Genomic DNA, 12215 nt, shown 5'->3' on the forward strand with positions numbered 1-12215 from the left:
GGCTCGGGGTGGGCGCCCGGTCCCCCACGCGCAGAGCCGGCGACGGCGCCCGGCACCGAGGGAAGTGTTGCTATCAAACAAGTCACCGTCCGCTCCCAAACTAAACCCAAACCAACCAAAGCCACCAAGAGGGGAAAAACCAACAGCAATCCAGCCAGCCCCTAGCAATTGTTTCACGGTCAGAATTAAATCACATCAAAACGCCCCCTGAAACCCACATCCTGAAGGAGTGAACCTGCAACAGCCAACCTCCAGTCGTTCGCTCGAGTTCACACGAACAACCCGCCTCTACATCCGAGGGAAGAGGGCGGCGGGCGGCGGCGTTTCTCCCGCGCCGCACCCACCACATCCCGGGCTGTATGTGCACCCAAAGCAGCTGCATATATAATAGCAGCCCCCACACGATCTCGGAAAGACCTCCCGGCGGCAGAAATGCCTTTGGCTGGTACATCGCCGAACCTGTTCGGGGAGAAGGACCGTCTTTCCTAGGGTGACTTCACCCCTCCCGAAGGGGCCCAGCTTCCCAGCACCCCACCACCACCCGCCACCCCCACCCCAGGAAAGACAGACTTCGCGGGGAAACGTCCACCTCTCTCCCAGATAAAGCTTTTAAAGAATTTGCACGAATGCTTTCTCGCCTCGTAAAGCCCCCGTTAAGTTCAGCCCATCTCAAGATTTGCAGCGATGCTAGGGACAATCCGTCAACAACCGCACGCCGCAAGGAGGACAAACAGCCACAGAGAGAGCAAAGCGCTGGTGATTTCGTTAGAAACGTTTCCGTAAGAGAGGGTTACCGAAAAATTCCAAACAAAGCCCCCTACCCTCGGTCCTTCTAGTGAACAGTTCCTACTAGTTATTATTCCCCAAACTCCCATCTCCTCGAGCTCCTAATCTCCAGGACACCTGGAGCTGAGCTCCCCAAAGACTCTGGGAGTCCAGATAATTAACATGAGGGAGAAAATGGGATTCGAATTAGTTGCAACACTTAAACAGGGAGATGAAGGAGTCGTCATTTAATCTCTCCTTGGCTCCCAGAAAATATTCTATGGCCATTCTGTGTGCCCCCCACCCCAATTCCACACCCTCTCAATATTTTGATGAAAAGGAACCCTTACTCTGGCTACTTTGTGAAACTGCATTTCCCAGCTCTTTTCCTACCAGCCAAATTGGCACATTTATTGGGAGGACTTTTGACTTTGCTTTCCCACATTTCTTTTAGAACAGAGGGTATTAATGTCTGACATAGCTACATGTTCACATCACTGGTACTTTACACTCACATTGGTGCCTGACTTCAAGGGAAGTTGACTACCGCCATCAATTTTTAAAAAATGGTTTTTTTCCAATCTTTTTTACTATTGTCTTACAGACATATTGTATTAGAATATTCTTTTCTTCTTTAAGGCTTTGCATTGTCAGCTATTTAGAGTGTGTTTAATGTTTTACTCTTCCTGCCTTCCGTCACTAGCTCCCTAATTTTACCCCAATCCCCCAAATAGAATATGTGTGACAACTGACCATGCTGTATATGACTAATAGAACCGTTTGATAGTATTTAAAATTGCTTTTTAGTAAATTTCCCATCCTGGGGCAAAGTTTTAAGTGCTCTTTTGGAGCACTGTTAAGGTCTTTACTTATATATAATGCCCAGCAGCATGCAGTTTTCTCCTTAGGAAAAGAGGGACCTTTGCATGACTATTCCTATAAAATAGAGCTAACGTCTGATTCTGTAGTGTTTTCCTTATTTTCAATTTAAGGTAGATGGAGACACATTTCTTCCTGCCTCTTGTTTACTGTTCTGAGGTTTTACAGATGGCTAGTGTATTAGGTATAATAATTTTGCCTGGATTTTTAACTGAGGGGGTTTTGAGAGCCAAGGAACAAAATGTAATGTGTTTTCAAACTTCAGCTTCGCTTATACTGTAACTTTCACAAAGCATCTCCTTAAAAGTCCTGTCCTTGTACAAAATGCATCAAAGAGATGGTGGTGCCTGGGGAATTTTTGAGGTTGGATTTCGGATTTGCATCTTCAAGGGTCCCTTTGAGTGCGCAGTCCGAGATGCCAGAGACTGCCCAGTCCTCCCTCCCTCTCTCTACAGGCATCCCTCTCCTGGGTCCCTTTGCCTTCTCCCTCCTTGGGTTGATCTTCCATTCTCTATGAGGTTCCCATACACTGTAGCGTGTATCTCCTGAAATCCAAGAGAGACCTAGCGCAACTCTCTCTGTACATCTCATGGTGAGGATGCACAGAAAGAGATCTTGTTTTAAAAGGCGACAATTAACATCCAGTCTTCAGTTTTTTCTTCTTTGTCCTATTTTTCTCGGTTAAGACCGGAGATTTAATTTTTGCTAACATGTGCTCCCTTGTCCTTTGACATTATAGTTTAGGAAAGTCACAACTCTCTTCCTTGTCCTTGTTTCCGTTTTCTTAGTTGAGCAATCTCTGTTATATTTTCCCCTTTTCCTTCTCTCTGTCCCCAATTCCCGCCTCATCCGCTCTGTCAGAGCATCTATCAATGTGGTGTCGATCACAGCTGCGGCGGCTTCTCTTTCATCTTCTTTGCCCTGCCAAAGGGAGGGAGGGAGAAGGAGGCGGGAAGGGGGGGGGGCGGGCGAGACTGGCAGAGGAAGGTGCAGGGGGTACAAGAGAAAAGATACTTAGATGATGAAGTTAAACCGTTCTGGCAGAGTTTCTTGTCAATTTCACGCGGGCAAAGGGTGCTTCTCCGTGGGTTACAGGAAGCGCCGGGTCCTTCCTCCTCTCAGCGAGTTTCTAGATCCTTTAGGCGCGCGCGCACTGGCTCGCGCGCGCGCGCAGACACACACACGCGCCGACACACACACACACACACACACAACTAGGACTCGTCCTACAGGCTCTGGGAAAAGAAAAAAAAAAGTCCTCAATCACCACCTCCTTCTCGCCGCCCCCCCCCGCCCCCCCAGCGGGCGGCCAAGGAGAGCTGGAGGCGGGGGAGGGGAGAGGGAGGAGAAGCGACGCAAGTGGGTAGCTCTTCAGCGCCAGCGAGGCGCGGGAGGAGGAGAAGCGGTGGGGAGGCGCAGCCGCTCACCTGCGGGGCAGGGTGCGGAGGAGGGACCCGGGCTCAGCACTCGCCGTCCGAGGGCCCGGGACGCGCCCGGAGCCTCGAACGCGGCCAGGCTCGGGGCACCCCCCCCTCCCCTCGGCCGGGCGAACCCGAAGGGTGCAGCTCTTTGCTTTGACAGAGCGGCCCGGCGGCGGCGTGGAGAGCGGCGAGCGAGAGCGCCAGGCTGAGAAACTCGAGCCGGGAACAAAGAGGGGTCGGGCTGTGAGTGCGTGTCTGTCGGCTCGAGCGCCCGGCAGAAGCTTTCGGGTCCAAGGCCCCTGCTGTGACTCCCCGAGACCCCGCCGCATCCTCCACTGCCGACTCCCAGCGCTCGCCGGCACAAACTTTATTCTTGGCAAACTTCTTCTCTTTCTCTTCCCTCCTCCTCCTCCTCCCCCTCCTCCTCCTCCCCCACCTCCTCCTCCTCCTCCTCCTCCTCCACCAGCAGATTAAATGCGCCTGGAGAAGGAAAACTGAAGCGAAAGGGAAGGAAATAAGAAGCTTTAAAAACGGACATCTCAACCCGGCGGCTCTTTAATTTTTTTTTTACCCTCCAGGAAGCGGACATTTCGTTATCTTCTGATTCTCCTTTGCACCCTGTGCGCTGGGGCAAACGGAGCCTTTGCGCCCAGGTCGCCTTCCTCGGAAAACAAACTCCCAAGTCGGCCACCGGGGAAGCTAGGGTGGAGAGGTTTGCGTAGAGACCCGCCGACGGACCCTCCTCGGCGCGTGGGAGAGTCTTGCCTCCTCCGGAACCGGCGTCCTCCGCGCAGACCCTGGAGGCGCCGGGGGCGTGGGGTGGCCGCCGGGGCAGCCCAGCCTAGCACGCGCCCCGCAGCTCAGACGCCCCCAGAGGCGCCGGCGCCGGCGGCCTCAGCAGCCCAGCGCCCTTCGGCCGCGAGGGCGGGAGCCGGGCTCCGCGGAGTGGAGCGGAGCGCGCCGCCGGGGCTCGGGCACCGCCGCAGCTGCTCCGGCCTCGGGCCGCGGGCCCGGTTTCCGCCCGCTCTCCTCCCTCACGCATCCTTCCAGTTCTCCTTTTCCTCCTCCCCCTTTCGTTGATCCTCTGTCTCTCCTGCTGTCGCCTCGGGGGCCCCTCCAGCCGAGCGGAGATTGCAGAGCCGTCGGGATGCCCCAACTCTCCGGGGCCGGCGGCGGCGGCGGCGGGGGAGACCCGGAACTCTGCGCCACCGACGAAATGATCCCTTTCAAGGATGAGGGCGATCCTCAGAAGGAGAAGATCTTCGCAGAAATCAGTCACCCCGAAGAGGAAGGCGACTTAGCCGACATCAAGTCCTCCTTAGTGAACGAGTCCGAAATCATCCCGACCAGCAACGGACACGAGGTGAGCGGGCCGCAGCCCGGAGGTCCGAGAGGCGTGGCGGGTCCCCGGGAGGAGCCGAGGAGGAGGGAAGGCGCCGGGCAGCCGGGGCCGCCGGCCCCGAGGAGGTCCCTCGCCGGCGGGGGTGGGGTGGGGGTGGGGTGGGGGTGGGGGTGGGGGGTTGGACGGGCCCCCGGTCCACATTCTTCGTGTGCGTGCGTGCGTGCGTGTGTGTGTGTTGGTGGGAGGCGGAGGAGTGTGCAGGGAAGGTTACGGATCAGTGCTGAGGTTCGAGGAGGAGATTGTTGGCTCGGGGGCAAGACAAGCTGCCCTTAACCCGTAACGTGTCGCCTGCGGACTTTTTAGCGGGCTTGAGAGGGTGCGACGCATTAAAGCGAAGATGCCCGAACAGCACTAAGAAGTTCTTCCGTGGGACGGAGCAAAGTGCACCCCGCGCGCGCTCTCGGTAGAGGTCTCTGCCAAAGTGCGTTAAACCACCAAAGGCTTAGGTAGAGATGAGCGGAGCTGCAGGCGGAGAGGAAGAGGAGGCGGGCGTGGGCCGCGGACGGGCGGGGCGGTCCCAACCGCCGGGGAGCGCGGTTCGCGCGGAGTCGGCCAGCGGCGGGGGCGCGCGCCCCGGTCTCTGCGGCCGCCGCAGTCCCTGCGCCCCGGCCGGCGGCTGCTGGGAGCCGTGGGCGCCGCGAGCCGAGCCGAGCCGAGCCGAGCCGCCCTGCGCGGGGGGGGCGGGGGCGGGGGCGCTCCCGGGACCGCGGGCAACACTCGGTCTCTCCAAACCTGGTCACTTAAAGTAAAAAAAAGCGCTTACACTTGGCAAGTTTGAGTCCGGCTCAGGCCTTCAATCTTTGCAGAAGAAAGGGGAGTCAGAGTGGAGACGTGGCGGAAGCCAGGGCACCCACTCAGGGAGTGGAAAGCGCGTTATCTGATCTCCCGGGCCGCTGCGGGCGACAGCGCAGGTAACCCAAGTAGAGTAAATAGAGACACGTGAGTGCCGGCGAGGGAAAGCCGCGAGCGAGCAGGACCGCGCGGAAGGGCTATTTTCAGGCGGTGGAGAGTTTCAGAAAGGGGGGTTGGGGTGGGCGGATGGACCCTGATACCCGACACTCCGCCGGCCACCCTCGGTTAACAACTGGGAAACAAACGCTTTGGAGGAAATCCGGTAGAAAAGTCCTGACGCTCAAATGATTTCACCAACGCTTTTTCCCTCCAAAGAAACTTGGAGGGTATACCCTTTTCCCTTAAATGGCATCCTTCTGCCCCCAAAAAGAAAGCCTGTGGTTTTGGGGGCGGGGACATTTTGGGTTTTAAACAACACGTTTAAGAACACTTCAGACTTACCTTCTTAATACCAATGGCGGGGGTGAGTACGCATTTGGAAGCCTGGGGGGCCTGGGTTCTAAGAACACAAGGGCGCTCGTGATCCTGATCCTCGTATCTTTCATTACCACATTCCAATTTGAAAGGTGGGGGGGGGGGGCTAGGATGCACGCAACTCCTCTTAAAGGGTTTGTGAATATGCATTCGGGGGAGAAGGTTACCTGGAGGACATATGTCCAAGGAACCAAATAACATCTGAAACAGAAGCAAACTCTTGCATTTATAGAGCAGCATCTTTTTCTGCTCATTTTGCTTGTCCTTTCGTATTCCATGAATAAATCTGCCACCCACTTCACATTTTCCGTTTTTGCTCTGGGAAGAAGGGTCCTACAGCTTGAAGCATAGAACCCAGGGATTAAGGCTCTGTTAATCTTTGCCAAGGTAGTAAGTGGGCATGGGGCAGACCAGGGAAGATGGTGAATGGGTAATACCACTGATTTGCACGTGGTTGAGTCTGGGTGGATGGTGGTTACCAGAACTGATATTAACTGGGCTACCTTTTAGATGTTTATAACTCAAGTCTCGAATTTTCCTCCCTTTAACCGCAGAGTAGTTCACTTTTTTCTTGTCAGCTTGCACTCAGCCAGCTGTGGTAGGTTTTAGGGAGGGGGTCTCCTGCTGGGACTGGCTTAGGACAGTCACCTTAAGACCCCTATCTGTAAGTGCCTAGTTTTTATTTTATTTTAGTTGCAAAATGGTATTTCTGCCCAATTTTAATTGGCTCTGATCGACCGTTCACAGTGGTTAAAGAAGCTATCAAAAGGATGAACCCCATTAAGTCAAACTCCTATCATACTAGGTATCTAAGTAGCCTTGATGTATTGTAATAATCAGCAGTCAGAGGAGCATGCGGATCTTTCCCAGATTTACTATACTGTTACTGTTTTTCTTAGTATTATTTATACTTTCTAGTCTTGGGTATATAATAATCACTTTAAAAATATGTGTTGAAAAGAAAAAGCAAAAGATTTCCAGGTTCTCAGCCCTAGCCTATCCCACTTAGGTTGATAAGATAGGTAGGTTGAGCCTCACCCAGTCCTCCTCCTTTGAATTACCAGTGGATACACAATCACAAACTCAAAGTTGGTTTTCTTTTTTTGGGGATGGGGATTCTTGCTGTTAGGTGGCCAGACAAGCACAAACCTCTCAGGAGTCCTACCACGACAAGGCCAGAGAACACCCTGATGACGGTAAGACACTAATTCTATTTCTCCCAAGTTTATCATTTAATAGGTGCAATTTGTGAATATAGGTATATTTCTGATTTTTATTTGAGCCCAAGAAACAGGAATCAGATGTGATACGGCGGTGCCCACTATTTTAACAAAATGGGAAAGAAAACCCAGGAAACTCACTGCCTATTTCTCATGTATGATTTAAAAACTGTATCTGAATGAGTTAGGGGCCTTTGGATTTTAGTTGGCTTCTAGATTCTCTGTGGAAGAGGAAATGTCTATAATTTTTCCTTTTTTCCTTTTTTTTTTTAGCCCAAGTTCTAATTGGCTTAGAACTTTAGTATTTTTTTTCTGGATTGTACAGAGTGACAGTCTATACCAATTTATTTTCCAACAAGAATAGTTTCAAATGGAGTTTCATTTGTAAAATTGCTGTTTCTTGTTGTAGTGAGAAGGCAGGCAGCGAACGCACTGACTAAATATGGCTCAGTAAATCAGAATCTAATTTGTAAAAATATAAAACTTTATTCTTAAAATTAGGACCTTTGCATGTGGAACATTATTATAGACTTTCTCCCCATTTCTAATTCTTACTCAAAACTTTAAAAATTGCATGTGTTTTTTAGATTTAACTAGAACTCCTTGTGACTTTAGAATAATCAAGTAATCTGTAGGGTTTTCTTGTTGAATAGTCTGCATTTCTGTTTTCCTTTGCTTACAGTTGGTTTGACCAGAATGGAGTGAGTGTTCATATATAATAAGTCAGCTAGGAAAAGAGGGAAGAGAAGTATAATATCAGAATTTCTTCAGAGCTACAAAGGAGTTATACAGATTAAGAAATGTATATGTTAAACACACAGATTTCTTTGGCAGAATGGTGTAGTATGTAAAAATAAGTCTCCTGGAGTTAATCCTTCGTAAATTTGGGTAATTGTCCATCTACTAGATATAACTCTTTCTCCCTCAATAAAATCTAGAAATTTTTTAGTAATCTAGTAGCACAGGTAGAATTTTTTACTTTGTTGCTAAGGTGGAGCATAACTTCAGGTGTGTAAATATGTGTGTGTGTGTGTGTGTGTGTGTGTATGGCTAGATGGCCTAATATGTTTATAAGACAGCTTTAGGTTTTGTGTGTTCTTTCACATGTGTATGTTTCTTGGTCCAGTTTGTTAGTTTTAGAACAAATTAAGTTAGTTGAATAACACTTATTTTTGTAAAAACACCAGTCAGTAGTGGAAGTAAATTGAACCACATGTTTTTAAAACATCTGTTTCACTGCTAAGCCATTTAAGAGAATAAATGCTGTCAATCTAAAATAGAGCATAATAATCCAGTTACAGTATTTTGTAAACAAATCCATTATGTAAGGTCTGGTTTGTCATAGAACTATTAGATTTTCAGATGAAAAATACACTGATATAAAAAGGAAGTCAGTGCATCATTGATTGTTATTTGGATTCCCTCAGGAAAGCATCCAGATGGAGGCCTCTACAACAAGGGACCCTCCTACTCGAGCTATTCCGGGTACATAATGATGCCAAATATGAATAATGACCCATACATGTCCAATGGATCTCTTTCTCCACCCATCCCAAGAACAGTGAGTAACACAATGATGATGCAAATTATTTTCAGAAGCGCAAGCTAATTTATATTTTAGCAAAATAGTTGTTTTTTAAAAACACATTGGAAGTACATTCATTCTATGTGAGGAGTTATTAGTAAATAAGACCTGCTGTGAGGAATGGCTGCCTTAAGAGAGTGCTACTTTTGATGTCTTAGACTTGGAATCTTAGCTTTTGTCTTATTGGTTAAGATGCATAAATAACAAATCTCCGGTTATCATGAAAGCAAGCAAAGTTAAATCAACAAATTCATGATTTTATATGTATTGTGCTTTTTATGCTGATGAGAGGAAAAATTGATTTAATTTTTCAGTTAGCTATGTACTGTATAGCTTTCACTGCCCATAGCTATCTAGAATCAGAACTATTTTAGCTTATTTGGGGCTGAACATTTAGAATGTTACTTCAGCTTTTAAGATAGTGTCTCATTTTGTTGCATTACCTGATGTTTTTTAAAAAGTCATTGTTATGGGGGGGGGGGGGGTGCCTGGGTGGCTCAGTCAGTTAAGCGATTGACTGGGTTTCAGCTCCAGCGATGAGCTCAAGCCTCTGGTCAGGCTCTGTGCTTAGCATGGAATCTGCTTGGGACTCAATCTCTCTCTCTCTCTCTCTCTCTCTTTCAAATAAATACATTAAAAAAAAAAAAAAACAGTTGGCAAGGGGGTGGGGATAAGTGTTGAGAAAATACCCACTTGAAGATAACTCCAGTGAATATTATTCTTTTTATCTCATGGCTCAGTTAACTTTCAAAGTTCTAAAAATGCAATAGCAACATAACTGCATTTTGCAAATGTTTAGCACTGTGAAGAATTTCAAATATATCATTTGATGATATTTCTCTTTTGTTGGGAAGTGGAAACATCATTTATATAGTAAGAAAACACCTAAAGGGTAACTTACATACTATGTGAATGTGAAATGTGCTGGTGATGGAGTTCTCCCTGAATCGTCTCTCTCATGGTAGTGATGGATTTTCACTGATCTTTCAATATATTTACCCTATTTCAGCCTTTTTCTCCCTCTATCACCTAGCCTCCAGTGAAGAACGTGTGTGTGTGTGTGTGTGTGTGTACAGGGTCTTGAGGGTTTCAGTATGGCTGGCCTTCTAAGGAAACCCAGGATTGTGAAGATGGAACCCTATGGTCTTAGCCTTATTAGTCCAGTGCTTTCACAAAGTGAAAAAAAAAATTCAGTCATGGACATCTAGGGAAAGTACTACTAACAATACCTCAGTGAACAGAATCTGGGATCTAGAAGATCCATCAAAGTAGCAGAGAGGAATCAATTATCAACAAGAGTATTTGTGTGATTATTTGTAGTCTCCAATTGTTAGAATGATAGGTATATGAAATAAATATACTCTATGTGGGCACTGTGATTTGGAAGTTCCTGTAATTATTTTTCCATAAATTTCAAAAAGATACTTGAACTTTCAAGTAGGGAATAAGATATTTCTGATTTTCATATAGCAGTTAAAATGGTGACCTTGGAGATTTTATGACGGTTGTCATAGGAAATAGTGTTTTCACATTTTATTTTAAAAGGCTTTTCAAATATTTAATGGTAGAAGTGTCTGTGTTGTACATATGAATGTCCTGCCTAAGAAGTGACTAATAAAAGCAAATACAGTTTAATAATTAGGGACTACCCCCAAATAAATGCTTCTGAGTTTTAAAATTTGTAGGAGATTTTTCTATTTGTTAAACTAAATAATGCAAACATATCAGATACTTTTTAATAGTTGGGACTGTTCTTTTTTTTTTTTTTAATGGTGAAAAGGAGAATATGTTTTAGATAAGGAATAATTGAAGATTTTTGTTGAAAGGCTTTTGAGAACAACAAATAATCTTTCTGACAAATCTAAATTGTAGTCTCTGACTTAGTAACGTTAGAAAATAGCCCCTAAAATGATTTTAAAACATTTTTCAGCTGTAAACACGGTTAATGCTTAATAAGTATCTGTGGGCTTTATTCCTTAGTTAAGGCACTTCTTTCAAAACAATAATCTATTAAAAGTCAATATAATAAAAATCTGGTATAAGTTATCCCTCAGCATCTTGAAAATTAAGCATTTCTTCTTTATTTATTTTAAAGATTTTGTTTATTCATGAGAGACAGAGAGAGAGAGGGGCAGAGACACAGGCAGAGGGAGAAGCAGGCTCCATGCAGGGAGCCTGACATGGGCCTTGATCCCGGGTCTTCAGGATCAGGCCCTGGGCTGAAGGCAGTGCTAAACCGCTGAGCCACCAGGGCTGCCCAGCATTTCTTCTTTAAATCAGGATTTTCGCCTTTAGGTCTCTCCAGCCACCTGCCCCCCATACTAATCATTTTGAAATTTTGATAGCATAGAAGGTATTTATTGTTAGTACATATATTAAAATTTTGAGGTCAGTGAATTGAACAGTCATTCATTGTTTAGGAAAGATTTTGTGGCCAGAATAATGTTGGTGGGTGTAGGGTGGAGGAAAGGGGTGTGGTCAGGAAACAGTTACCTTACCTTGTTATCTGCTTTGGTTTATTCTGTTACATTTTAGAATGCATTTATTTTAGACACATCGTCTTGCGATATTCTGCAGTTTGCACAATTACAGAATCTTTTCCGTTTTAACCACAAGGCTACATCCATTTTTTTTTTTTAAAGGTCCTACCAAAGTGAGTTGCAGTCTTTGGTTCTTAATACCCAACAGCTGTTTTTAATGTGTTTGAGATCCAAAACACTAACCGGAAGGCAGCCTCTCTTATTCACCCCTAACCATGCTTCTGCCTTCTAGCTCTTTAACTCTGTCCTTAGCAGGACTTGGTGTTTGTGTAGCTGACATCCTCAGTGTTAAGTTTTCATCTAGGGTGTCAGGAGCAGGGTGACCATTTGTGTTTGAGCTTAAGGTGAGACCATACTTGAATTTGCATTACAAACAACTGCTTGTTTACTACATCTGCTGGTTGCAGGTGTTAGGGCCCGAAAAAACATCTGGGGGTGGGGGAGGGCCCTGACTGTCCCTTCCTCTCATAGAATTCTCTTTTTATATGTAACTGCATATAAATTCAGTTACATGCAGCTAGGGTCAATTGGCATGCACAGAAATGTTTCTGTTGGTAGCTCATTTTAACGACTCTGTGCTTTTGCTCAGTTTTAGACAAATACTGACCTATGTATGCTTGCGCAGCTTTTTACTTATGACCTAAGTACAGTATCACCTACTCAAGAGAATGAAGCATTTTTTACCAATCCAGCTTTTTCCCTTCTGTAGGGAAATTTTAATTGGTTAATTATATCCTTCAAAACTGGAATTCTTCGAGGTGTGTTTATACCAAAAATCTTATGAATGAGTGTCTCACAGAATTTTAAATAAGAATTCTTAGTTCAGATAAATCAGGCCTAACAAGAAAGTACCTATAATAACACATTTGGTGTCAGTTCTCATAAAGCACAGTGAACCTTGGCTTGAGTTGGTGGTTTTCATAGACAGTAAGAAGATGCCGAAGCTTGTTAAATATTTCAGAGCAAGGACCCTAGAGAATTTATTAAAAGCGTACTCCCAAGCCTTTCTTTCCGCGAGTGTTATTTATGGCAATCCCTGTAGGCCAATGGTAAAGTATTAAAAGAAAAAAATAATTT

General features: G+C 46.4%; 2 protein-coding genes across 20 annotated transcripts in view; one reads left to right on the forward strand and one right to left on the reverse strand.

Annotated features, from left to right (window-relative positions):
• The window catches only part of LOC100687917 (eukaryotic translation initiation factor 1-like), a 140979-nt gene extending 135131 nt beyond the window's left edge, over window positions 1–5848 (reverse strand). For 12 of the 14 annotated variants that reach the window (XR_005382705.1, XR_005382704.1, XR_005382702.1 and 9 more), the window contains exon 1: window positions 5761–5848. The gene's annotated coding sequence lies outside the window, so the exon portion shown is untranslated. The remainder of the gene's footprint in view (window positions 1–5760) is intronic. The other 2 variants (XM_038581945.1, XM_038581944.1) reach the window with 1 other exon arrangement.
• Window positions 4018–12215, forward strand: part of LEF1 (lymphoid enhancer binding factor 1) — a 117720-nt gene continuing 109522 nt past the window's right edge. Inside the window, exons 1-3 of one of the 6 annotated variants that reach the window (XM_038581937.1) lie at window positions 4018–4428; window positions 6923–6989; window positions 8441–8574. In XM_038581937.1, the coding sequence (XP_038437865.1) occupies window positions 4213–4428; window positions 6923–6989; window positions 8441–8574 (417 nt within the window). In that variant the 5' untranslated portion in view covers window positions 4018–4212. Of the gene's footprint in view, window positions 4429–5426; window positions 5783–6922; window positions 6990–8440; window positions 8575–12215 lie in introns of those variants that run through there. The other 5 variants (XM_038581938.1, XM_038581939.1, XM_038581940.1 and 2 more) reach the window with 5 other exon arrangements.

Source organism: Canis lupus, chromosome 32 (assembly GCF_011100685.1).
Source record: "Canis lupus familiaris isolate Mischka breed German Shepherd chromosome 32, alternate assembly UU_Cfam_GSD_1.0, whole genome shotgun sequence".
Lineage (NCBI taxonomy): Eukaryota > Metazoa > Chordata > Mammalia > Carnivora > Canidae > Canis > Canis lupus.